Here is a 27,835-nt window from a genome sequence, read left to right as displayed (position 1 = left end):
AGTATGAAGCTAAACTAGCACTAAATATAAAAAAGGAGAGTAAGAGTTTTTATAAATATATAAAGAGGAGGAGGCTGGCTAGAGTGAATGTTGGACCCTTAGAGGATGAGAGGGGGGATTTAGTGGTGGGAGTTGAGGAAATGGCTGAGGCCTTAAATAAGTTTTTTGCCTCGGTCTTCATGGAGGAGGACGCGAATAGTTTGCCGGGTATTAAAGATAGAAGGATGGTAGGAGTTGAGGGCCCGAATGCGATTACTGTCACTAGAGGTAGTGCTTGATTGACTAGTGGGACTGATGGTGGACAAGTCCCCAGGACCGGATAGAATGCATCCCAGCGTTCTGAAGGAAATGGCAGAGGTGATAGCAGACGCCTTAGTGATTATTTACCAAACTTTGGATTCCGGGGAAGTGCTGGAAGATTGGAAAATGGCTAATGTTACGCCGCTGCTTTTAAAAAAGGTAGCAGGCAAAAGGCAGGGAATTATAGGCTGGTTAGTTTAACGTCTGTTGTGGGAAAAATGCTTGAATCCGTCATCAAAGAAGAAATAGCGAGGCACCTTGAGAAGAATTGTTTGATAGAGCAGACGCAGCACGGATTCGTTAAGGGGAAGTCGTGTCTGACAAATTTATTGGAATTCTGAGGATGTGACTAGTGCGGTAGACAGAGGGGAACCGGTGGATATGGTGTTTCTCGGTTTTTCAGAAGGTGTTTGATAAGGTGCTGCACAAAAGGTTGCTTCAGAAGATTAGAGGGCATGGAGTTGGGGGTAAGGTGTTAGCGTGGATAGAGGATTGGTTGTCTAATAGGAGGCAGAGAGTTGGTATCAATGGGCGCTATTCTGATTGGCGGTTGGTGACTAGTGGAGTGCCGCAGGGATCGGTGCTGGGGCCTCAACTATTTACCATTTATGTAGATGATCTGGAGGAAGGGGCTGAGTGTAGGGTGTCGAAATTTGCTGATGACACAAAGATAAGTGGAAAAGCAAATTGTGCGGAGGGTGTGGAAAGTCTGCAGAAGGACCTAGATAGGTTGAACGAGTGGGCGAGGACCTGGCAGATGGAGTATAATGTTAGCAAGAGTGAGGTTATCCACTTTGGCAGGAATAATAGTAGGAGGGATTACTATTTAAATGGAAAAAAGCTGCAGCATGCTACAGTGCAGAGGGACCTGGGGGTCCTTGTGCATGACTCGCAAAAACCCAGTCTGCAGGTGCAGCAGGTGATCAAGAAGGCGAATGGGATGCTGGCCTTTATAGTGAGGGGGATAGAATATAAAAGCAGGGAGGTCTTGCTGCAACTGTATAGGGCACTGGTGAGGCCGCAGCTGGGGTACTGTGTGCAGTTTTGGTTGCTGCACTTGCGCAAGGATATTTTGGCCTTGGAGGGAGTGCAGAGGAGGTTCACTAGGCTGATACCAGAGATGAGCGGGTTGGACTATGAAGAGAGGCTGAATAGACTGGGTCTGTACTCGTTGGAGTTTAGAAGGATGAGGGGGGATCTTATTAGAGACGTTTAAGATAATGAAAGGGATGGATAGGGTAGAGGTAGAGAGATTCTTCCCACTCAGGATAGCAGGATTAGAGGGCACAGCCTCAAGATAAGGGGGGGCAGTTTAGAACGGAGTTGAGGAGGAACTTCTTCACTCAAAGGGTGGTGAATCTCTGGAATTCTCTGCCCGTTGAAGTGGTGGAGGCTACCTCACTAAATATATTTAATTCACGGGTAGATAGGTTTTTGGTAGGCAAGGGAATTAAGGGTTATGGGGAGAAAGCGGGAAAGTGGAACTGATCCACTTCAGATCAGCCATGATCTTATTGAATGGCGGGGCAGGCTCGAAGGGCTAGATGGCCTACTCCTGCTCCTATTTCTTATGTTATGTTCTTTATAATTGGGCTGTGGAAACCAGAGGAAATTCTGTGGTGGTCCCCTTTTCAGCTGAATTAGCTGATCTCCACTTGGATGTATATCCATTGGCACTGTGGCACGGGTTGTGTCAATTAAAGTTTAGTCTCATAGAGGACCCTATTCCAAGAAATGAGCGTGCTGGGCACTTGCTCCTGTGTATTCTGAAGAGCAATTTGCCATAACGTGCCAATTATTATTATTTTTTTGCATTGTATTGTAATTGGGGTGTCATCAATCTTGGAACACCACTGTCTGCAAGTTCCCCTCCAAGTGCACCATCCTGATTTGCAAATATATCAGCCATTCCCTCACTGTCACTGGAGTCAAAATCCTGGAACTCTCTCCCCAGAAGCACTGTGGGTGTACCTACACCACATGGACCGCAGCAGTTCAAAAAGGCAGCTCACCACCATCTCTTGTGGGATAACCTAGAACTAGGGATCACCCATTTAAAATGGATGAGGTGAATTTTTTTTTTCTTTTTTCTGAGGGAAGTGAACCCTTTTCCTGAAAAGATTTTGAAAGCAGAACCATTGAATGTTTTTAAGGCAGAGGTGGATACGCTGTGAGTAGGGGAGGGGAATAGGTTATCCAAGATAGCTAGGGTGCAGATTTGAGGTTACAATTAAATCAGCCATAGGGAAAAAAAAGATAGAATTCACCTTGCAGTTTGAGAAGGAGATGTTGGAATCAGATATAACAGTTCCACAATTGAGTAAAGGAAACTACAAGGCCATGAAGGAGGAGTGGCCATATTTCATTGGAAAGGGAGCCTAGCAGGAAGGACTGGAACAACAGTGGCAGGCGTTTTTGGGGATAATTCAGAAGGCACAACATAAATTCATTCCAAGGAAAAGGAAGCATATTCAGGGGAGGACGAGGCAACCATGTCTGACAAGGGAAGTCAAGGGTAGCATAAAAGCAAAGGAAAGAGCATACCGTGAGGTGAGGAATATTGGGAAGCCTTTAAAAGCAAGCAGAGTACAACTGAAAAAACAATAAGGGTGGAGAAGATGGAAATGTGAAGGTAAGCTAGCTAGTAATATGAAAGATTGCAAGAGTTTTTTAGATACATAAAAGGAAAGAGGCAAGAATGGACATTGGACTGCTGGAGAAAAGTAGTAATGGAGGACAAAGAAATGGCAGAGGAACTGAACAGGTACTTTGTATTAGTCTTCAGAGTAGAAAATACCAGAACTTCAAGAGTCAGGGGGCAGAGGTAAATGTAGTGGCCATCACGAAGAAGGTGCTAGGGAAGCTGAAAAAGGTCTGAAGGTGGAAACATCACCTGGACCAGATGGACTACACCCCAGGGTTCTGAAGGAGATTGTGGAGGCATTGGTGATATGTTAGAGAAGGTCTCGAAGGACTGGAAAGTAGCTAATGTAACATCCCTGCTCAAGAAGGGAGGGAGGCAGAAGATGGGAAATTATAGGCCAGTTAGCCTGATCTCGGTTGTGGGTAAGATGAAATTGTGGAGAACTTGGAAATGCATGATAAAAATAGGGCTGAGTAAGCTTCATCAAAGAGGTCATGTCTGACAAATCTCATAGAATCATAGAACCCTACAGTGCAGAAAGAGGCCCTTCGGTCCATCGAGTCTGCACCGAACACAATCCCACCCAGGCCCTACCCCCATATTCCTACATATTATATCCACTAATCCCTCTAACCTATGCAGCCCTGGACACTAAAGGGCAATTTCTTAGCATGGCCAATTAACCTAACCTGCACATCTTTGGACTGTGGGAGGAAACCGGAGTACCTGGAGGAAACCCACGCGGACACGAGGAGAACATGCAAACTCCACACAGACAGTGATCCAAGCCGGGAATCGAACTCAGGACCCTGGAGCTGTGAAGCGGCAGTGTTAACCACTGTGCTACCATGCTGCCCATCTGTTAGAATTCTTTTGAGGAGGTAACAAAAGTTAGATAAAGGAGAACCAGTGGATGTGATTTATTTGGATTTCCAGAAAGCCTTTGACAAGTTGCTTTACAAGAGGCTGCTAAATAAGCTAAGAGCCAATGGTGTTAGAGGCAAGGTACTGGCGTGGATAGAAGATTGGCTGACAGACAGAAGGCAGAGAGTGGGGAAAAGGGGGAGTCCTTTTCAGGATGACAACTGGTGACTAGTGGTGTTTCACAGGGGTCTGTGTTGGGACCACAACTTTTCACCACGTACAGTAATGATCTGGAAGATGGAATGGAGGGCATGGTTACTAAAATTTGCAAATGATACAAATATATGTAGAGGGACAGGCAATGTTGAGGAAGTGGGGAGGCTGCAGAATGGCTTGGACAGGCTAGGAGAGTGGGCAAAGCAGTGGCAGATGGAATATAATATGGGAGAGTGTGAGGTTTGCGCTTTAGTAGGAAGACTAGAAGCATAGACTATTTTCTAGAGGGAAAAGCTTCGGAAATCTGAAGCACAAAGGGACTTGGGAGTCCTGGTTCAGGACTGTCAAGGTTAACATGCAGGTTCAGTTGGTAGTTGGGGAGGTAAATTCAATGCTAGCATTCATTTCTAGTGGACTAGAGTACAAGTAAGAAGTCTCTCAACGCCAGGTTAAAGTTCATCAGGTTTATTTGGTAGCAAAAGCCACTAGCTTTCAGAGCGCTTGCTGCTCCTTCGTCAGGTGAGTGGGAGCCAAAGACACAAACTCAATTTACAAAATAATGGTTGGAATGTGAGTCTTTACAGGAAATCAAGTCTTAAAGGCGCAGACAATGTGAGTGGAGAGAGCATTAAGCGTAGGTCAAAGAGATGTGTGTTGTCTCCAGACAGGACAGTTAGTGAGATGTCGCAAGCCCAGGTTGCAGCATGTCAGGTAGACAACGTTGTCGCTATGGCAGATGCTATGACAGCGGATGAATATACACCGCTCGACATTCACCAGGCAAGACTGTTCTCTCCCTGTTGGGGATCACTTCTTCAGCGGTCACAGGCATTCGGCCTCTGATCTTCGGGTAAACGCTCTCCAAGGCAGCCTTCATGACACACGACAACGCAGAGTCACTGAGCAGACTGATAGCCAAGTTCCGCACACATGAGGATAGCCTCAACTGGGATCTTGGGTTCATGTCACACTATCTGTAACCCCCATGACTTGCCTGGGCTTGCAACATCTCACTAACTGTCCTGTCTGGAGACAATACACATCTCTTTAACCTGTGCTTAAAGCTCTCTCCACTCACATTGTCTGTACCTTTTGAGACTTGATTACCTGTAAAGACTTGCATTCCAAACATTATTTTGTAAATAGAGTTTGTGTCTTTATATGCCCTGTTTGTGAATAGAACTTACACTCACCTGACAAAGGAACAGTGAGTGCTTTGAAAGCTAGTGGCGTTTGCTACCAAATAAAACTTGGATTTTAACCTGGTGTTGTGAGACTACTTGCTGTGTTTACCCCAGTCCAACGCTGGCATCTCTACATCTAGAATAGAAGAGCAGTGATGTACTGCTGAGGCTGTATAAGGCTCTGGTCAGACCCCATTTGGAATACTGTGAGCAGTTTTGGGCCCCATACCTAAGGAAGGATGTACTGGCCTTGGAGGGGGTCCAGAGGAGGTTCACAAGAACAACCTTGGGAATGAAGGGTTTTTCATATGAGGAATGTGGGTCTACACTCGATGGCGTTTAGAAGGATGAAGAGGGATCTAATTGAAACTTAAAGGATACTGAGAGGATTTTTTCACTAGTAGGAGAGAGTAGAACCTGACGCTCCTTTAAAACTGAGATGAGGATTTTCTTCAGCCAGAGTGACAAATCTGTGGAACTCATTGCCACAGAGGGCTGTGGAGGCCAGGTCATTGAGTGTCTTTAAGATAGATACATTCTTGATCAATAAGGGGATCAAGGGTTACAGGGAGAAGACAGGACAATGGGGATGAGAATCATATCAACCATGATTGAATGACTTGATGGGCTGAATGGCCTAACTTTGCTCCTATATCTTATGGTCTTATTGTATTAAATGGTGGAGCAGGCAGAGGACTGAACGGCCTACTCCTGCTCCTTGTTTGTATATGTTTTCATGAAGCAATTGGGGATGGACAACACATGCTTGCTGTCCTAGCTAGTGGACATCCATATCCTATGAATTATTTATTTAAAAGCCCTTGAAAATCAGCATCTTAAATGGTGATACTAAAAAAAAAGCAATGGAAGATGATGGAGCATAGCAGGAACGATGTACAATACCCAATTTGAGTTGTGTGTGGTATCTTTCCCAAGTATGTGATGATGCTGGGAACATTGCTCGCTGAAAGATCAAGAGGTGAAGATTAACCCTGTGATGTTATCTTTCATCATAAACACAGTTGATCTTTGGAATAATTATGATATTCACTGATTTTTTTTTTTCCTTGGTGCACACTGTAAAAAGTTTAAAACGTCCAAGAATTTATTTTTCATTTAGTAATCTGGAGCCATTGAATTACAGTAAGAAGTCTCAACACTTCTTAGTATGTTTACTCCAGTCCAACTCTGGTATCTCTACATCATGTCCATGCCATTGAACTAAACAGCACAGACAGTGGAATTCCACCTCTTCTCACTTTGTGGTTAAGGAAAGATTTACCTTTCCATTAAAGTTGAGATTGAAATGCCTGATAACAGTGAATTATTGAACTGCCTAGTGGAAGGAACGGTGCGTTCTCATTGTACTGCACAATGTGTAGTGATCTCTTTTCAAAAGAGCTTTTGATGCCCACTGGGTTTTTATAGAAAATATCCCTTTTTTTTCTACTTGAATGAGGTTGTGTCCTTGCGTCTTGAAGATTTGATGAGGTCTCGGCACAGAGTGAAGATGACGATGATTCTGAAAGGCTGCTTTAACCAAATTGGCACTTGTTTCTTTGCCAGGTATTGAGTTAGAATTTGGCACATGGTATTTGGAGAGAAACTTGTCATCTCAGAACATGAAATCCTTAAAAACAAGATGAATCCATGGATTGGGAACATTTTGAGAGTTAGAGTTGCATCTAATTTTGTTTTGCAAAAACCAATGAGAGCAGCAGTTGTGAGCTTTTCCCACTCTGTAATTAGCAGCACAAATTCAAACCACCATCTCCTTATGGGGTTGAAGTGTGCTTTTTTTTCCTCCGTGTATTAAAGGTTGTTTTCTGATTCTGCCAACCCAATATTAAAATATCAAATATCTCTTTAAAAACAGAACTCCATTCAGCACATATGGAAAATGCACCACTGCAAGATTCCATTTAAAAGGGCAACTGTTTCTGATATCAGAAACATCAGCTGTTGGCTCTTCATTAAGACAGTGGCTGTACTTCAAAAATGCTTCATTGTCTGGTGGCCATGGAAGTGCTTTATAAATGCATGTCTTTTTATTAGAGAAACCCAGCTTTTTAACTCTGCCTATCACTGGCACCAAAGGGACCATTGCTCAAGCTCCTTCTGGGAAGGAATGATGCACACAAAGGGAGTGGGAACACTGATCAACTGGTGCTCCTTTTGAGACCAGCCAAGCTGGTGTGAATCAAGGATCAAATTGCAGACCTTCTGATTTTATATAACTTGGTAAATTTCAGACCTCAAAGATTACCTGCGGGAATAAGTCATGCAGCTGCTAATCTGCTCCATCATTTAATAAGATCATGGGCTGTAGTTCTTCCTCAACTCCTTCCCATCTATGCCCATATCTCTGGATTTCCTTGGTATCTGAAAATCTTGCAACCTGCGGTATCCACAGTCCTCTGGGGTGGAAAGTTTCAAAGACTCACAGCCCTCTGGGCTGAAGAAATGTTTCCTGATCTCAGTCCTAATTGGCTGATCCTTTTATCCTGAGACTATGACCCCCTAGTTCTAAATTCTCCAGCCAAGGCTTCTCCACATCTACAGAAAATGTTGGAAAATCTCAGTAGGTCTGACAGCATCTGTGGAGAGAGAACTGATCTGTTAACAGAATGCACTGCTTTTAATTTTAAAGTTACGACGTGGATCTTTTTAAAATGAGTGCATTCCTTTAATCTCCTTTCTTACTTTAAGTATAATTTAAAATTTTTACCTGCACTTTTTTTAATGCAGGGGGAGGAATTTTCACAGCTGATGGTGTATTCAGGAATGTGGGCCAGATTTAGATTTAGCAGGCCACCTAACAACAACAACAACTACCATCAATGGAAAAGTTACCCTACACTCTTCAGGTCAAATATGCTTTTTCCCATGATGATGATGTAAGCAAGAGTTGATAATAATTCAGTGAGGGCAACTGAGCATCTGGGATATGGGTAAACCAGGTGATCCAACAGGGTACCTCCCTAACCAATGAGATGTAGGGATTGGGCCAGAGGGGGTAAATTCTATGTCAAATAAGGTACAGAAAGAAATGAGGCGGGGAGAAATAATGACACGCACGCACGCAAACACGCACGCACGCAAACACGCACGCAAACACGCACGCACGCACGCAAACACACACGCACGCACGCAAACACGCACGCACGCAAACACACGCACGCACGCAAACACATGCACGCACGCAAACGCACGCACGCAAACGCACGCACGCAAACGCACGCACGCACGCAAACGCACGCACGCACGCAAACGCACGCACGCAAACACACACACACACGAAAAATAAAAATACATTTGAAATGTGACATTCCTGAAAAATTCTAAATCAGCCCATTTTATTATCAGACTTGTGAATGCTCACATCCCCATCAAATGCCTTCCCTCCCTAACAGCACTGTACTTACACCACATGGACTGCAGCAATTCAAGAAAGTGGTTCCCCATCTTCAAGGGCAATAAATGCTGGCCTAGCCAGCGACACTTGCATCCCATGGAAGAAGTCAAGGGTGACCGCGTGTTGCTAACTAGTTCGTGGTATTCCAAGCATTAACATTTGTAAATGTGAAGATTATGCTCTGGGCTACAAAATTACAAGTCCTGTAAAATTTCAACGTATGTAACCAGAGGAAGTTTGTTTTGCAAGTTATTATCTCTTGTGAAATAGAGTTGCCCTCCAATCTGTACACATTACTCCTGTTTTTGTTTTTGAACACGGCGAGCATAGGCCTTTGGTTTGTATGGTGCACCTGTAATGGAGATTTATTTATTCATTTACGGGATGTGGGCATCGCTGGCTAGGCGAACGTTTAATTACCCATCCTGAATCGACCTTGAGAAGGTAGTGGTGAACTGTTGTCTTGAACAGCTGCAGTTCTGGCGGTGTACATACATCCATAGTGTGAGGAGGGAGTTCCAGGATTTTGACCTAGCGACAGTGAAGGAACAGCTAATATATTTAATCAAGACGGAAAGCAGCGTTTTGTAATTTCAAACTTGAGTAAAGCATTATTGTGTAACATGTGAGCATGTACTTTTCCTGTGGGAAGTTGTTCCTTAAGTTCTGACACTGCCTCATCCCAGCAATTCCTGCATCGTTTGGGCAGCTGTTTTTATAAATACTGACTATGGCACACTCTTTCCTGTGACCCATTGCTCAGAGAAATGATGCAACTGCTCTTAAGGAATATCTTGTGGAAGCTGCTATTCCACTGGAATATCATCAGTGTCTGACCCTGTCCTCACCCGACAGCCGTGTGTGCTCACACTGCAGCCGGATTCACACAACTGGTTTGAAACAGTTCTGCAGGTCTCCTGTTTCTAACACACAAATCCAACTAATGAGTTTGAAATAGAATTGAAGAACAGAAGGAGCTTTGTGCAGCTACAGTAGGTCATTCCAGGCTATTTATTCTTAAATTGTCTTTTTTTTCATAACACCAAATTCCCACTCTGGGAAATTGATACTTTTAGTGCAAAGACAACTTTGAATTCCCAAGAGCAGACCGTCAGTATTAAGTGAGCATTAGACTAGGTGGCTTGTGAGGGAAAATCATGGTGCAGGGCTGGTGGAACAAAAGGCCTTTTCATTTTGGAGCAAGTGTGAGAGGAGTCCACTAAAGATCATCCTTTTTTATTCTTTCATGGATGAGGGTGAAATTGGCTGGGCCAGCCTTTTTTTGCCCATCTTTAATTACCCTTGAGAGTGGCGGTGAGCTGCCCCCTTGAACTGCTATGGTCCCTGTGGCGTAAGTACATCCACAATGCTGCTAGGGAGGGGGTTTCAGCATTTTGACCCAGGGCCAGTGATATATTTCTGAGTCTGGATACCGTGTGGTTTGGAGGGGAACTTGCAGGTGAGGATGTTCCTGTGCATCTGCTGCCGTTGTTCTTCTAGGTATTAGAGAGTTTAGAAAGTACTGTCAAAGGAGCCTTCCTTAATAGTGCTTTTACCTTGCTTGATATTTGATTTGGGAGAAGGAAATTGGAAACAGCAGAGCCAGCTCATGGATATTTGTCTCTGGGAGTTCAAAATTAAAATAATAACTGCACCAGTAGCTTTCCTGGGTCTGTGGTGTTGCAATATAGTTGTGGGAAGGACCAGAAATGGGGCGGGGGGGGGCCATAAATATAAGATACGAATCCAGGAGAAACTTTCCTTATCCAGAGGGTGAGGCACTTTATTGCAGATACGACCAGTCTGTTTATGCTCTGGATTGCGTTACGTAATTGTACAAGAATGCTGAACTAAAATCTTCCTGGCCTCAATTGGTAAATACCAGCCTGCATTTATATAGCACCTTTTCATGTAGTAAAACATCCCAAGGAGCTTTACCAAACAAAATTTGACTCATGAGCCATACAGGGTAATTTATTTGAACAGGCGATCCAAAAATAAGTGGACTTTAAAATGCTCCTTTATAGGAAAGAAGAGATCGAGAGTGGGAAAGCCAACATGTAACTGAACCATACCAGTTTGAAGCTTCCAGCTTTGATTTCCTTTTGTTTTTTGCTGACACCAACTAGATATAGTGGGGAAATTCCCTTAGGCAAGGGAGGAAAAAAATCGGCCCTGATCCCCATTTCTGATTCCTATCCATTGACCCATGCTGGAAAGTACAAGGAGAGGGAGCAGTGAAGTCTGTTGTATCCTCCAGTTGAACAGTCTGCCTGTATTCATTTGCGCACCTAGTTCTTTAAGCAAGTCGTCAGTTTGGCCTCCACTGGAATATGATGCCCATCTTCACTCAAAGGGTGGTGAACCTCTGGAATTCTCTGCCCGTTGAAGTGGTGGAGGCTGCCTCGCTAAATATTTTTAAGACGCGGGTTGATAGGCTTTTGATAAGAGAGGGGATTAAGGGTTATGGGGAGAGGGCGGGAATGTGGAACTGAGCCACGACAGATCAGCCATGATCTTATTGAATGGCGGGGCAGGCTTGAAGGGCCAGATGGCCTACTCCTGCTCCTATTTCTTATGTTCTTATTTCTTGGGCACCAAGGACTGGGATTTGGAGATACAATCTACAAGAAAATTCCTGCAATGAGTGACTTCAGATGCTTGGATAGATTGGAGAAGCTGTTTACCTTGGAGAAGGCAGAGGAGATTTAATAGAAGTGTTAAAAACCATGAAGGGTCGTGAAAGAGTCGATTAGGGAACAATTGCTTCTGTTGGCAAAAAGCTTGAGAACCAAGGGATAACAACTTAAGGTGATTAGCAAAAGAAGCAATGGGGTCATGGGGGAAAAACCTTTTCATCTGGTGAATGGTTAGGATCTGGAATGCACGGCCTGAGAGTGTGGTTGAGGATTTCAAAGGGAAACTGGATGAGCATCTGTGTAGAGAAATTTGAAAGGGACCAACGAATTGCTGTTGCAGAGACCCAACACAGACCATGGGCTGAATGGCTTCCTTCTGTGCTGTAACTACGCTATGATTTTCAACATGTTGGAAACCGGTGAAGGATTGGCAAAGGAAATATTGCACCTTGTAGTTTTAAACCATGTCTACAATCCCAATAGCTTCGAGTGAAACTGAAGTGTGTGCGTGTGTTCTTTTTTGAACAGGTTTATTGCCAAACCATGTGCCCTGAGCCTTCGAATTCAGGCGAATGGACCTCGCCGAGCACAGCCCAACGCTATTCTAGAAAAAGTCTTTACGTCAATTACTAAGGTGCGTGCTGCCATCTTGGGACTTCACTGGTTTTTGTGATTTCACAAAGTGCTGGCTTTCTATAATAAGGACCCTCCTCCATAAAACACTCTTTCTTGTAGCACACCCGATTCCCTGAGTGAGTTGAAGTAACTGAGGATATTAAATGGTGATACTTCGGTCACAGTTTCATGCTGTCCTCCCAAATGTTGTTCCTGTTTTCCTGTTGTATTTTCCTAAGTCTTTTTACGTGCAGAAAGATTTTGAGTCTGGTATAGTCATCATGTTGCACTTATTTTTGTTCATTCTTGGGTTCTGGGCTTTACTGGCCAGCCCGGTATTTATCGCCCTTAAAGGTGGTGAGCTACCACCTTGAACCGCTGCAGTCTGTGAAGAGTAGTTACACCCATGGTGCTGTTATGGAGGGAGTTCAGGATTTTGACCCAGCGACTGCAAAGGAACAGTGATTGTAGGATGGTGAGTGAATTGGAAGCGAACTTCTAGGTGGTGGGTGTTCCCAGGCATCTGCTGCCCCTTCTAGACGGTAATGATTGTGGATTTGGACTTGATTCAAATATCACTCAAAACAGCTACAAGTTGTAACTGAACAGATATCAGTGAAGGCATAATATCTTTAAAATGTCTTTATTTCCTATTTGTTTATAGAATGTAAAATCCTATAGTGCAGAAAGAGGCCATTCAAGTCTGCACCAACCAGGCCCTATCCCTGTAACCCCATACATTTACTGTAGCTAGTCCCCTTGATACTAAGGGGCAATCTTAACAAGGCCAATCAACTTTGGAGTGTGGGAGGAAACCAGAGCACCTGGAGGAAACCCATGCAGACATGAGGAGAATGTGCAAACTCCACAGAGACATTGACCCAAGCTGGGAATTGAACCTGGGTCCCTAGCGCTGTGAGGCAGCAGTACTAACCACTCTGCCACTGTGCTGTTTCTTCTGACCTTGTTAGGGATTCACACAGTTTAAAACTTCTTAGTCACGTAATCAGTCGTTAATTCAGCTTTGCCGCCTTTTCTCAAAGAAAAAATGGTATGTGGACAGAATAGATAGAGAGAAACTTTTCCCACTCGTGATGGGGTTGAGAACCAGAGGGTGCAAATATTAAATTGTTGGTAACAGAAGTGATAATAAGAGGAAAAATGTTTTCATGCAGCGAGCAGTTGGGATTTGGAATGCTCTGCCTCATGGTTCAGTCAAAGCATTCAAAAGGGAATTGGACTGTTATCTGAAAAGGAAGAATGTGCAGGGTTATGGGGAGAATGCAACTAGGAATTGCTCATTCGAAGAGCCGGTGCTAACACGATAGGCTGAATGGCCTCCTGCACTGTACCAATTCTATGATTACTTACAGCAATTAAACTTTGCCAACTCCACCTTTGGCAACAGAATACATTGTGTGATAAATGGCTTAAAATTCCTCTCTTGTAACATAATATGTTAGGAGAACTGCCACTTCAGGAGTGCGCAAACTATATCCTGTGTAAATTGTCTGCTTGAAGCCCTAGTTTTGGATTTGATCAATCTTGACCTTCTGATTTAGGATCTTTTTGGGGGGAGAGTGTTGGTATCTAGTGTATGTGGGTATACTAGGATTGTATGTAGATTGATTCTGCCAATGGTTGAGGCTGCACATTAATTTGTGCAGCAGTTGCCCTTTTCAAACTCTTTCAGAAGCTTTAATTCTCAACAATGTTCTGTTACACAGGTTCAAGAGTGAAAGAGCTGTGACCTTTTCTCTCAGATCCTCTTGTGAAATTTTGAGATTAACCTTTTCGTGCTACACTAGTCGACCCTGACTGCTTGCACCCCACTGTTCTGTGGCCCCATCAGTAGAAGCTCCATGGTAACCCAAAGAGTATATTTCATGATGGACAACCTTTTATGCTTTTTTTTAAAGAGAGTGAAACTCTGGAAAAAGAGAAATCCTTCTGACAAGACTTGGGCAATGGGCAGGGGGGCGGGGGGTAAAATTGCTATCTGGAATCATAGAACAATACTGACCAGGAGGAGGCCATTCAGACCTGCGCTAAAGGAACGTTTTTAAGTTTAATGTATGATGTTCATTTTAAAAGGTTTAATAATTTCCCGAAATTGCAATAACTCCAGCAATAAATGGAATAAAAGAACGTGTCAATAATAAGCCTCGAAAGTGCCTTTACTTCCAGTGGGTGGGTTATTTTTGAAGTGCAGTCTGTTTATTATGGAGGCAAACGCAGCGGCTAAATTTGCACTCCACGAATGACTGGATAATCTATTTTGGTCTTCAGTGTAGTGTTAACTTTTTGAGGGATAATGTGGGCAAGGTCGCGGGCGGCACTGCTGCTTTACAGCTCCAGGGACCCGGGTTCGATTCCTGGCTCGGGTCACTGTCTGTGTCGACTTTGGCATTTCTCCTCATGTCTGCGTGGGTTTCCTCTGGGTGCTCCAGTTTCCTCCCACAGTCCAAAGATGTGCGGGTTAGGTTGATTGGCCATTGCCCCTTGTGTCCTGAGAAGTGTAGGTTAGAGGGAATAGTGGGTAAAATATATAGGGATATGTGAGGGGTAAGGCCTGAGTGGGATTGTGGTTGGTGCAGACTTGATGGGCCAAATGACCTCTTTCTGTACTGCAGGGTTTCTATGATTATGGTGGTTAGCACTGCTGCCTCGCAGCACCAGGGTCTCAGGTTTGATTCTGGCCTTGGGTGACTGTCTGGACTTTGCACCTTCTTCCCATATCTGTATCCCACAGTCCCAAAGATATGCAAGTTGGGTGAATTGGTCATGCTACATTGCCCCTTAGTAACCAATGATGTGCAGGTTGGGTGGATTGGCCATGCTAAATTGCTCCTTGGTGTTCAAAGATATGCAGGTTAGGGTGGATTAGCCATGGTAAATTTGTGGGGAAACAGGGATAGGGCGGGGCAAAGGGCCTGTGCAAGATGCTCTTCCGGAGAGTTGGTGCCGTGTCAATGAGCCAAATGGTCTCTTCTGCACTATGGGGATTCTATGACTAAAGCAGTCTGCTACTCTTCAGATGCTGCCATCTGATCTCAGTTGGCCTGGAGCAGGCTGTGTTACGCCTCTGTTGAAATCTCATCTAAAGGACGGCACGTCAAGCGATCCAACACTCCTTCAGTAATGCATTGGATTATAGGTTTATATTCTGAGTGGCACTTGAACCCTCAATCTTCTGTGAGTACTGAGCTAAATTGACACCAAGAAGCAATGGTTATATGAAACCCTGCAAGTGGCACTAACCTGAGAAACTTGATAATATTCTTGGTGTAACTGCAGTAACAATATCTGCAGTGTGTAAGATACTATCAGCTACTCCAAGCAAGTCTTGAAATGGAGATTGAAAGCTGCCTGGTATGCAAATATATGATACTGCAGGTTCATCATCATTTCAGAGTCTTTCACTGAGAAAGAAATGTGCAAGATCTCCACCCCCTCCCAGCCCTTGTTCCAGAAAGACCGAAACATTCTCATTCTCAGAGGAGGATCTACAGATTTTTGAAAAGATTAAAAGTGGCCAAAATTGAATTCTTAATGGTTGCATAAATGTGTAATGGGAGACTTCAGGACAGCCTTAGTGACTGAGCTTGAGGATTGATCAGATATTTTAAAAATAGTGGCTCATGCATTGTTTCCATTACTGTAACGTGTCGGACTACTTTAATGTGAAAGTCTATGCGTGTGTCCCTGGACCAACACTGGAGGGCATTGGTGGCTTAGACACTCAGTGAATCTGTGATGCCACGCAGTGATTTCAAACAGGATAGAAAGGATGTACTCCAAATAAAGCAGTGACAGGACAAGTGGTTGCAGGCACAGACTAATAAAAGGCAGGTTTTGATCTGACACTGGAAAATATTTTGCCCTTCAACTGATCCAAGGCATACCTCAAAGCTCTGGTAGTGGGTATCAAAAGCAGCGAGTTATTTAAGCAAGAGTTGGATGTGGGGATGATGTGTAGGGAAATGTAGGCCTTTTGTTGATGTATGCACTAGGATAACTTTGATTTGATTATTGTCACATGTATTAGCATGCAATGAAAAGTATTGTTTTTTGTGTGCTATACAGTCAAAAGCATATCGTTCATAGAGAAGGAAAGGAGAGAGTGCAGAATGTAGTGTTACAGTCATAGCTAGGATGTAGAGAAAGATCAACTTAATGCAAGATACGTCCATTCAAAAGTCCGATGGCAGCAGGGAAAAAGCTGTTCTTGAGTTGGTTGGTACTTTTGTATCTTTTTCCCGACAGAAGAAGTTGGAAGAAAGAATGTGCAGGGTGCATGGGGTCCTTAATTATGCTGGCTGCTTTTTCTGAGGCAGCAGGAAATGTAGACAGAGTCGATGGGTGGGAGGCTGGTTTGCGTGATGGATTGGGCTACGTTCACGATCTTTTGTAGTTTATTGCTGCAGTGGTTCATCATGTGGCTCACAATCGCTGTCTTGAGGGCAATTAGGGATGGGCAATAGATACTGGTCTCTCCAGTGCTGTTCACTTCCAGTGGATGAATTAGAAAATATTAATCCCATGACCTCAGTAGAACACTCCTGACCATCTGAATAGGTGTTTAACAGTTAAGCTAGTATTGTTCCTTTTTGTACATGTTTGGACTGCTTTTCTTTTCAATAAGGCTCCAGAGCCTTTTGAGGAGATGCACAAATGGCTGGGCTGCCGATGCTATAAATGGTAAATTGTGTGGATAAAAGGGATGGTTTTCAATGCTCTATACAAAAAACCAATAAAAGTAATCTTAACTCCTGCATAAACAGTAGGCTTATTGACTGTGACTCTATTATATTTTTCTGTTTTATGAAATGGTACTTTTATTGTAAAGTGGTCATTGTAAATCTCTCCTTAGCAGCAATCATAAATGGTAGAGCTGGCAGGATGACCCATTTCTGTATTATAGATTATTCGGGTCAAGTCTGAGACTCGTTGCTGCTGTATGGTATGTTTAGGTGGGGTGGAGGGATGAAAGTTCAAAAGAAATTGAAAGCTGGGAATCTTCAGAAGGCTGTGCAACATTTGAAATGGTTTCAAAAAGTCCTGCATTGAAATTTAAAAAGCCTATTGTGCATATCTGCTTAAAGTTCAATAGATCTTCTCCGATTTAATTTGCTGTTTTGGCATTATAAGCTCTGACTCTAGTTAACACTGATTTTTTTTTTTCTCTCTCGCTTTTATCATGTGGAAACAGAAGGAGTCCATTTGGTCACTCGTGTCTATGCCTGCCCTCTGCTTTACTCCACTACTCCAATCCCTTGCTGACAGCCCTGTATCTTCCCCTGGGTGGCTGAAGGCAAGACTGTCAATGGTGGCGTGAGGGGAGAGGAATTTGGGAGAAACAGAGTTTGAAGCGAATGTGTTTATAAGGGTGATGGGGAGAACAAAGCCCTAATTGGACTTAATGATTAGAATTTCAAATTTGAGCCTTCAGGACTAAGCAAATGGGCAGAAAGAAATCATTCTCGTGTGCCCCAAGTGCTTGCAGCCAATGAAGTACTTTTGAATGATTGTTGTAACATAGAAAACGCATCAGAGAGTTTGTGTACAGCAAAATCCCACAACCTGCAAAGCAACAATTACTAGAAAAGTTAGCTGAGAGATTTCCTTTGCCACACCCCTTGGGAGAGGTTTCTTGTTATTATGGTAGTGCCTTGGAATCTTTTCTGCATCAACTACCAAAGAGTAGATGGATGCGATGCATTGCATTGCATTGCATTTCATCTGATATATAGCCCCAACAGTGTGGCACTCCCTTGGTACTGCACTGAAGTGGTGGCCTAGATTATGTACACGACTCCCTGGACTACTACTACTACTACTTCTCTCTTCATTCCTCCTTTCCCCCCCCCCGAGGTGAGCATGCTGCCACCGAGTCCTCCTACCTTCAGGTCCGCGATTAATGGATAAGTGGAATTGGTGTAACACACAGTAGGCAAAGTTATGGGTGTCCTGTGGCTGTTCCAGTTTGGTATGTCTGCGTGTTTGGATACCCCACTATCTCCATATAAGGCTTTTTCCACTTTTTCAGTAAGAGGCATATTAGGAACATTGAGCCTTTTGATTGGTGACTAAAGAGAACAGGCTAAAGATGTTCTTTAACCTGTGGAACTGAAAGGGCCACAATTGGTGATGGTCGTAATGATATTGGTGTTTGACCTCATTTGTTTAAAAAAAACTCTTCTGACGTAAAGCCAACATCTCTGGTAGCCCATAAATTGTAAAGCTTAATAGTTTTGGCACTTGTCAGGCATAGGCTCAGCATTTATCCACTTGCTATAGCTATCGAACAAAACAGGGTATCCTTTCCCTTCCACCTGCAGAGATATCAACATGTACTTGTTCCCTTGGTTTTCTTGAAATTACAGGAATCTTCTCATTCTGAGACAAATCTTCACAAATCTTTTTCACCAAACCTTCAATATCTCTATCTACCTTTTTTGGATACTGAAAACGGCTTCTTGTTACTGCTTTCATACAGACTGTTCCTGTGTACTCTTCCTCTAAACATTGGCAGCCTTCGTCTACATTCTGTACCTCTCTCTCTCTCTTGAATGTCCACATTAGCATGATCTACTGAGTGATATTTAATATTGTGGTTCATTTTCTCATTCGATCCTCTTTGCTCTAAGACCACTTTGTGCTTTCTTAATACTTAATGTCAGATATGCTCTTACTGATCCCTACTGAAAATAACTCTGCCCAGTTTAAACTGTGTTAAGCCAATTCCTTCTCATCAGGGAAACTTTAGTCCCTCTTACTTATACCGATGGCAACCAATGGGAATGTTTCATGTTCCACTCTCCCACTAACTTTGGAATCACCTGTTCAGTTTCACACCACTTTTGCATAAGGGAATGTAAACTGGGGAATATTGTACTCCTGAGATAATAGCTGCAGGTGTATCAACAATGAAAGCAAGTTGTGAATCTTTGCCTTTGATTTTTACCATTGGTGCTGGAGTTATATCTTCAGCCCTTTTACACTCATCTTCCATGTGCTGTTTCCTTGATCTCTGACTGATCTTCCTGCTCCATATGACATAGAAGCAGAAATAGACCATTCAGCCCATGGAGATTGCTGTGCCATTCAATGAGATAATGACTGACCTGATATGATGATCCTCATCTCCATAACCCTTGAATCCCTTACTGATGATAAATCTGTGGTAAACGGCGATAGAGGACTGTAAAGGCTGGGTTGTTAAAGAATTCCACAAATTTACTATCCTCTGAGGAACTTCCTCGGTGACCTCAAATGAGGTTATGCCCTCTGGTCCTAGACCTTCCCAGAAGGGGAAACAACCTCTCAGCATCTACCCTGTCAATTATCCTGAGTATCTGATGTGTCTCAATGAGGTCACCACTCATTCTTCTAAACTCCAATAAGTACAGACTCAATCTCTCCTTGTAAGAAAATCCCTCCCTATCTAGAATCAACCCAGTGAACTTTCTCTGGACTGCCTCTAATGCCACTACACCTTGCCTTAGATAAGGGTTCCAAAACTGTTCATAGTATTTCAGGTGTGGTCTAAATCAGTCTCTGACCTTAACTTTTAAAAATCCTATTTTCCCTCTTTAACACCAACCTACAAACCACCCGCCCCCCCCCCCCGCCCCCCATAGGGCTCCATAAGGTGACAATTCCACAGGACCATTGTGGTCTGAATAGTCACCCAAGTGGGCTGCCTAGACAGTCAATGTTGGAAGGCTATTCAACTGCAGACTGCATCACAGCAAACCCAGTGCTGTCTTAACTGGCTGCTGCCATCCCTATCTCTCACTGTGTACCCTGTCAAGCCCCCTGAGAATCCTATATGTCTCAATGTGGTCACCGCTCATTCTTCTTAACTCCAATGGGTACAGACCCATTGTCTACTCAAAATCCCTCCATACCCAGGATCAACCTAGTGAACCTTCTGTGGACTGCCACCAATGCTAGTACATTCTTCCTTAAATAAGGAGACTGAAAACTGTTCACTGTATTCCAGGTGTGGTCTAACTTGTATAATTTTAGCAAGACTTCCCAATTTTTGTACTCCATTCCCTTTGAAATAAAGGCCAACATTCTATTTGCCTTCCAAATTACTGCTGAACTTCCGTGCTAGATTTTTTTTGTGATTTATGCACGAGGATCACTAAATCCCTGTGCCACAGCTTTCTACAGTCTTTCTCCATTTAAATAATATTTAGCTCCTTTTTATTCTTCTGACCCAATTGCATAAATTCACGCTTGCTACATTATATTTCCTCTGCCAAGCTTTTTGCCCACTCAATTAACCTGTCTATATCCCTTTGTAGACTCTGTCATCCTCAGCACTTGGCTTTTGTGTCATCCACAAACTTGATAGTATATGCAGGTGTTAGCGATGGAAAGATGGTAGGACTGGAGGGTCTCAATGACATTATTGTTACTAGAGAGGCGGTGCTCGACAGACTGGAGGGACTGATTGTGGACAAGCCGCCAGGACCGGATGGAATGCATCCGAGGGTTCTGAAAGAAATGGCGGAGGTGATAGTGGATGCCTTGGTGGTTATTTTCCAAACGTCGCTGGATTCCGGGGAAGTGCCGGAAGATTGGAAAACGGCTAATGTTACGCCGTTGTTTAAGAAGGGTGGCAGGCAAAAGGCAGGGAATTATAGGCCGGTTAGTTTAACGTCTGTTGTAGGTAAAATGTTAGAATCCGTCATCAAGGAGGAAGTAGGGAGGTCTTGCTGCGGCTATATAGGGCATTGGTGAGGCCGCAGCTGGAGTACTGTGTGCAGTTTTGGTCGCCGTACTTACGCAAGGATATTTTGGCCTTGAAGGGAGTGCAGAGGAGGTTTACTAGGCTGATACCGGAGTTGAGGGGGTTGAGCTATGAGGAGAGGCTGAATAAACTAGGCTTGTACTCGTTAGAGTTTAGAAGAATGAGGGGAGATCTCATTGAGACGTATAAGATGATGAATGGGATGGATAGGATAGAGGTGGAGAGACTCTTCCCACTCAAAGGACAGTAGGACTAGGCGGCACAGCCTCAAGATAAAGGGGGGGACGGTTTAGAACGGAGTTGAGGAAGAACTTCTTCACTGAAAGGGTGGTGAATCTCTGGAATTCTCTGCCCATTGAAGTGGTGGAGGCTACCTCACTAAATATTTTTAAGACGCGGGTTGATGGGTTTTTGATAAGAGAGGGGATTAAGGGTTATGGGGAGAGGGCGGGAATGTGGAACTGAGCCACGACAGATCAGCCATGATCTTATTGAATGGCGGGGCAGGCTCGAAGGGCCAGATGGCCTACTCCTGCTCCTATTTCTTATGTTCTTATGTAAATAGCGAGGCATCTTGAGGGGAACTGCTTGATTAGAGCAGACGCAGCACGGTTCCGTTAAAGGGAAGTCGTGTCTGACAAATTTATTGGAGTTCTATGAGGATGTGTCTAGGGCGGTGGATAGAGGAGAGCCGGTGGATGTGGTCTTTCTTGATTTTCAGAAGGTGTTTGACAAGGTACCTCACGAGGTTATTGCAGAAGGTAAGGGGGCATGGAGTTGGGGGTAGGTTGTTAGCGTGGATAGAGGATTGGCTGTCAAATAGGAGGCAGAGAGTGGGGGTTAATGGGTGCTATTCGGATTGGCGGTTGGTGACTAGTGGAGTGCCCCAGGGGTCGGTGCTGGGGCCTCAGCTATTTACCATTTATATAGATGATCTGGAGGAGGGAACCGAGTGTATGGTGTCGAAATTTGGTGATGACACCAAGATTGGTGGAACGGCAAATTGCGCGGAGGGTGTGGAGAGTCTGCAGAAGGATCTAGATAGGCTGGGCGAATGGGCCAGGAACTGGTAAATGGAATTTAATGTTGGCAAGTGCGAGGTGGTCCACTTTGGTAGGAAGAATGGTAGGAAGGACTATTACTTACGTGGCGAAAAACTGCAGCAGGCGACGGTGCAGAGGGACCTCGGGGTCCTTGTGCTTGAGTCGCAAAAACCCAGCTTGCAGGTGCAGCAGGTGGTCAGGAAGGCGAATGGGATGCTGGCCTTCATAACGAGGGGGATTGAATATAAAAGTAGGGAGGTCTTGCTGTGGCTGTATAGGGCACTGGTGAGGCCGCAGCTGGAGTACTGTGTGCAGTTTTGGGCGCCGCACTTACGCAAGGATATTTTGGCCTTGGAGGGAGTGCAGAGGAGGTTTACTAGGCTGATACCGGAGTTGAGGGGGTTGAGCTATGAGGAGAGGCTGAATAAACTGGGCTTGTACTCGTTAGAGTTTAGAAGAATGAGGGGAGATCTCATTGAGACGTATAAGATGATGAATGGGATGGATAGGATAGAGGTGGAGAGACTCTTCCTGCTCAGAAAGGACAGTAGGACTAGGGGGCACAGCCTCAAGATAAAGGGGAGGCGGTTTAGAACGGAGTTGAGGAGGAACTTCTTCACTCAAAGGGTGGTGAATCTCTGGAATTCTCTGCCCGTTGAGGTGGTGGAGGCTGCCTCGCTAAATATTTTTAAGACGCGGGTTGATGGGTTTTTGATAAGAGAGGGGATTAAGGGTTATGGGGAGAGGGCGGGAATGTGGAACTGAGCCACGACAGATCAGCCATGATCTTATTGAATGGCGGGGCAGGCTCGAAGGGCTAGATGGCCTACTCCTGCTCCTATTTCTTATGTTCTTATTTCCCTTGTTTGAGTCAATAATCATAATTTTGACCCCAGCCCTGGTCCCTGTGACATTGCACGTGTTGCCATCCTAAAAATGCCCCTCTTATCCCAACTCTAATTAACTAATCCTCTATCCATATTACCCCCAATGTCATGGGCTGTTAAGTAGCCTTTTGTGTGGCACCGGATCAGACTCTTTTTTTTGAAATCCAAGTATATTTCATGTACTGGTTCCCCTCTATCTATCCTACTCGTTACCACCTCCAAGAATTCCAATAAATTTGTCAGATATAATTTCCCCTTCATGAAGCCATGTTGACTCTACTTGATAATATTATGTATTTCTAAATGCTCTGCTTTACATCTTTTACAATGGACTCTTTAACATTTTCCCAATTACAGATGTTAAGCTAACTTTTTTTTTGTCTGTCTCCCTTTGTGTACATATGAAGAGCAACAATGGAAGACGAAGGAGTAGAAGCTGAAAGACTAAAGAGTGAGCTGCAGAGTAGCAATGGTGGCGTGTGAGGGAAAAAACTTTTTCACATGGCGAGTGGTTAGGATCTGCAAGTGCTGCCAGAGAGCCTGTTGGAGGCTGCTTCAGTCGAAGCTTTCAGGAGGGAATTGGATTGTTATTTGAAACAGGGAATATGCAGAGCTGTGGGGAGCGGCGCTTTGCAAATTGCCCCAACCGAGAGCCAGCGCAGGCATAGCGGGAAAGAATGGCTGCCTTCTGTGCTATAACGTTGCTGTGGATTAATGATGTTTCCTATTAAGAGTAATACGTTTAAAAAAAAAAGTGATGAAATATTACAGTAAAATGTACTCCCATATCCCTTTTAACAACCTTTAGTTCCCCTTTCGTTTCCTCACTCTGGGAGGGTGGCTTGGCCTGTGTGCTGAGTTGTTTCTGGAAGCCATAAATGCAAGTTAATAACCAATTTTCTCTTTCCTTCTTGCTCAGTCGCCTGATGAAAAAAGACTTGAAGGCCTGTCGAAACAACTGGACTGGGATGTCCGCAAAATTCAGCGTTGGTTTCGACATCGAAGGAACCAAGATAAACCCAGCACCCTCACAAAATTCTGTGAGAGCATGTACGCCTACATTTTTAAAAACTGTTTTGCCTCCAATTGTGCCTGGTTAGAGTTAATCCTATCATGCAAAAGTCTTGGTGTAGCAGCATTGTAGCTGCAGCATCAGTCCCTGGATAAGTGACTGTGTTTCTGAAAATGGTCAACTTTATTGGGCAACCACAAAGCATAATCTTTGTGCAAACTCCTTACTTCACCCCCCTCCTAAAAATGAATGAGATTACAAATATTTGTACAGTTGTAACTTCCAACTTTAATTAGAAATGAGAAATCTATACAATTTGTTGCTTCCCTAGCAAAGTTGCCGTTTTTGCAAAAGAAAGCAATTAATTGAAGGACAAAGATGCAAGTGAATGGTGTTTTCTTCCCCAGATATGCCTTCTATTTAATAACTAGATGATTTCATTAAAGAATAATGGATGGTGTTGGGTTGGCATGTTTGTTTTATACAATTTTTTCTTAGATATAATTTTCCACTGCATTAACATGCTGAAATTGTAATGAAGTTTGCCCATAATTGGGGCCACTGGTTTACGGTGACTGAATAAGTGAAAATCGATGTGGGATCCTGGGTTTGTTGCCTGAGTTTGGGAATCATTTTCCAGGTTCAACCCCCAAGAGCTATAATGATCAAGGAACAAATGAAAAGGCCGTTTCTGGTCACCATTGGTAGTGGCCCTGCCCGGCACTTTGTGTTTCTACCGCATTGCCAAATCTTATCAGCAACTTATTTTAGAAGAGGTGATGACACAAGTGGCACATGCCAACAAGAATGGCAGCAGGGCACAGGGCGCCAATGATGGACAAGCCTAAGGCAGCGGCGGCAGAGCATAAACAGCAGTGGCGGCTCAGCTAGAGCAGCAGCAAAGGCGGCAGAGCGTGGGTAGCAATGGCAGACTGGCCTAGGGCGGCAGCAGCATGAATGACAACAGTCGTACTATCTGCCTTTGCAGTTGGCTTATTGTTTCTTTTGGTGAAAATGAAGATGTCTCGCTCCTGCAAGACTTGAGTAACCCACCAGCGCCAAATTCAAACTTGTGCACAGCCCACTGCATTTTGCCTGTTTTTTTGTGACGGACTGGCTTAGCCCATGTTTCACAGCGCAAGTGACCTTTTGGAGCAACTTCATTCTTGCTGACCAATATTCATAAACTTTTGTCCCTTTAGTTTGATTTGATGTGTTTAGGGTTAAAATTATTTTCACACAACACTAGGAGGCTATTGAGCCCATAGTGTCTCTGCCAGCTCTTTTTGAAAGAGCCATTCAAGTAATCTCATTTGCCTCATCTTCTTCCCCATAGCTCTGCATATTTTATCAATTTGAAAATTATTATTGAATCTGCTTCCACCACCCTTTTTTTGGCCTGTATAGTTCCAGATTATAACTTGTTTGTGTGTTTATTAAAGTGTTCTCCTCATGTTGCCTCTTGGCATGTGACTGTAAATATTTGCCCTTTGTTTACCTACTCTCTGCCCAGTGAGAGCAGTTTCTCCTGACTTGTTCCCTCAAAATCCTCCTTGGTTTTTTTTATAAACCAACTCCTTCAAAGCTCCCTCAACCATCCCTAGACTCTTTTTTTTGTATCATTCTGCTGAAGCTAAGAGTCACGTACTTTTTTGTAAGCAGCCTCCTCTGTCTTTGCCAAGATTTGTGTGTGATTGAAACCACCCCCGCCCCCCTGAAAAATTCTCATCAGTTTTTGGTTTGCTTCTTGCTCCTCCTCCTCCTATTGAAATAAGTCACTTTGCATTTTTGTGTCCATCTACCATGTGTTTGCCCTTTTTCCCTGGCCTGTGCTCCCCTGAAGTTGTACAAAAGAAACTAACAAAAGTGTCGCCACTGTTTGTGTTTACTACAATCTAATTGATCAGTATAATAAAACCTAGTAACTTTGTGAAAGCTCCACTCTGGGTGGGATTTTCTGGTCCAGCTCATGACTATACCTGCCACAGATTAGACTGCCAAATCCTAGCCTCTTGAGCTGAAGATGAGTATAGGGAAACCTGTGACTATTAACCTACTCCCTGCTGGCTACAGACCAAAAAAAAACAAGGAAGCACTTTGGGGGAAGTCTTGGATTGCCACACATGTTCCAGAGCCACAAACTGGCTGATATTCCTTCACATCGTTTGATCTTATGGCTTGCAAGTACAGCCCTTGGAAATGGGTGGAGAAGTGAGATTCTGCAGATGGCGGAGGTTTAAACCAAAAAACAGAAAATGCTGGAAAACTCAGCATGTTTGGCCACATCTGTGGAAAGAGAAACCAAGCTAGTGCCTCGAGGCCAAAACAAAGCCGTGGACTCTCTTAACACTCCTGAGGTGCTGCCAGATCTGCTGACTATTTTCACCACTTTATCCCTGGAAATGGATGTTTAGTGTCTTGTGAATGTTGAGAGTTAAGCATTCTAGCTGTTCTGGAGTTTTCTATTGGAGCCCATTGATTTAATGATGGTAGTGATGAGATAATCGTGGCAATTATGAAGACTTGGGAAGTAAAATCCTCCAACTCCTGAACCTTTTTTTTTCTCTGTAAATTGGGCAAGATTGTGGAACAGTAGTACAGGGGGATCCAGGTGCCCCTGAAAATGTTTATATATAGGTACAGCAAGTGATTAGGAAGGCAAATTGAAAGTTATGGTGGGGGTGTAGGAATTTTTTTTGTTACAATTGTCCAAGGCCTTGGTGAGACCACATTTGGAATAGTGTATGCAGTTTTGGACTCTTCAGGGACAATTGCATTGGAAACAGTTTAGAGAAGGTTCACTCAACTGATTCCTGAGATGAAGGTTTATCGTGTGAGGAAAGCTTGGACAAGTTGGGTTTATACCTATTGATGATTAGAATCAAGAATGAGACGTGACCTTATTGAAACATGCAAGATTCTGGTGGGGGAGTTGGTAAGTTTGATGTTGAGGATGTTTCCCCTTGTGGCAGAGACTAGAATTAGGGGGACACGGTTTAAAAATAAGGGATCTTCCATTTAAAATGGAGATGAGGATAAATCTTTTGATGGTCCTGAGGTGGTGGAACACTCTTCCTCAGAGCAGGGGAGGCAACATCATTGAATATTTTTAAGGCTGAATTGCAGTGGCTCACTCTTCAAGCGAGAATCTGGATACGGGGAATAGAAAGGAAAGTGGAGGTGAGGCCACAATCAAACCAGCCAGGATTTTACTGAATGGCGGAGCAGGCTTGAGGGGCCAAGTGGCCTACTCCTAATTCGTATGTTTGGAAATGCAGACTGGAAAGATCCCGGGATCAATTTCCATATCTATGTCAAAATAGTGGTGAGGGCTCCTTAATGTCCTGTGGGGGTTTGGGGGGGGTGTGTGTGTGTGTGTGTGTGTGTGTGTGTGTGTGTGTGTGTGTGTGTGTGTGTGTGTGTGTGTGTGTGTGTGTGTGTGTGTGTGTGTGTGTGTGTGTGTGATGTGTTTCAGCTCTAGTAAATGTCCTGTGTAGTCATGCTGTGTGTGCATGTGGAATTTGACTTGGGTGCATGTCCTGTGCAAGTCTGATGCAATGTGTGTGTGCGAGTTGTTGGTGTGTGCGCATGTGGGATTTGGCTCAGGTACGTGTCCTATGTAGTCACACAGCTAGCTGGTGCTTGCTGCCTTGCACGTGAACAATGACCCAGGTCACTGATTTATGGTAGGCACAACAGTGGGCAGGTTGATTTCCAAAATGTCGGTGGAAATTCTGGAGATCCATGTAACAAAAATTGGAAATGTATTTACTCAGTCACTGTGAACCAATGGCCCTGATTGCAATAGTGGAATTGGATTCCCCTCCCAAAACAGTAGTGAAACCCCAGAAGGTAATAGGATTTGCCTTGCTCAATCATGTAAGTCGGTGGCCTTCATTGTAGCCACTTGGGCAAAGTACTGGTGGCCACTGAGCTCTACTGCAGTGAAGTCAACACCCTCAGGCAAGAGAAAGCTAAGTGAGCGAGTTTATGGCTCAGTGTTTTCTGTGGCAGTCCAAGATTTTCTCAATGAAGCTTGCCTTCATTTGCCCATGTGCTTTCCTTTTGAATTGACAAATGAGCAGGAGGTGATGGAACAAATGTGTTCTTTAGGCAGATGACATTTAATTCTCTTTAATTCTCTTTTAATTGGGGGAGTCTGTGGGAAGGCAAAGGGACATCTGGTAAGTGGCATGCTTTCAAAAGTATGTTAACCAGGGTTCAGGGCAAATATATTCCTCTTAGAGTG

At 43.9% G+C, this 27,835-nt stretch overlaps 1 protein-coding gene across 1 annotated transcript in view; it reads left to right on the top strand.

Annotated features, from left to right (window-relative positions):
* cers5 (ceramide synthase 5) overlaps nucleotides 1-27,835 on the top strand; it is a 107,895-nt gene that overhangs the window by 17,267 nt on the left and 62,793 nt on the right. Inside the window, exons 2-3 of the mRNA XM_080218076.1 lie at nucleotides 11,791-11,896; nucleotides 23,494-23,624. Of these exons, the coding sequence (XP_080074202.1) occupies nucleotides 11,791-11,896; nucleotides 23,494-23,624 (237 nt within the window). The remainder of the gene's footprint in view (nucleotides 1-11,790; nucleotides 11,897-23,493; nucleotides 23,625-27,835) is intronic.

This window comes from Carcharhinus amblyrhynchos, chromosome X (assembly GCF_965287045.1).
Source record: "Carcharhinus amblyrhynchos chromosome X, sCarAmb.v2.hapA, whole genome shotgun sequence".
NCBI classification, from domain to species: Eukaryota; Metazoa; Chordata; class Chondrichthyes; order Carcharhiniformes; family Carcharhinidae; genus Carcharhinus; species Carcharhinus amblyrhynchos.
Note: the sequence above shows the minus strand (reverse complement) of the source record. Positions and strands in the feature narration are given on the sequence as shown.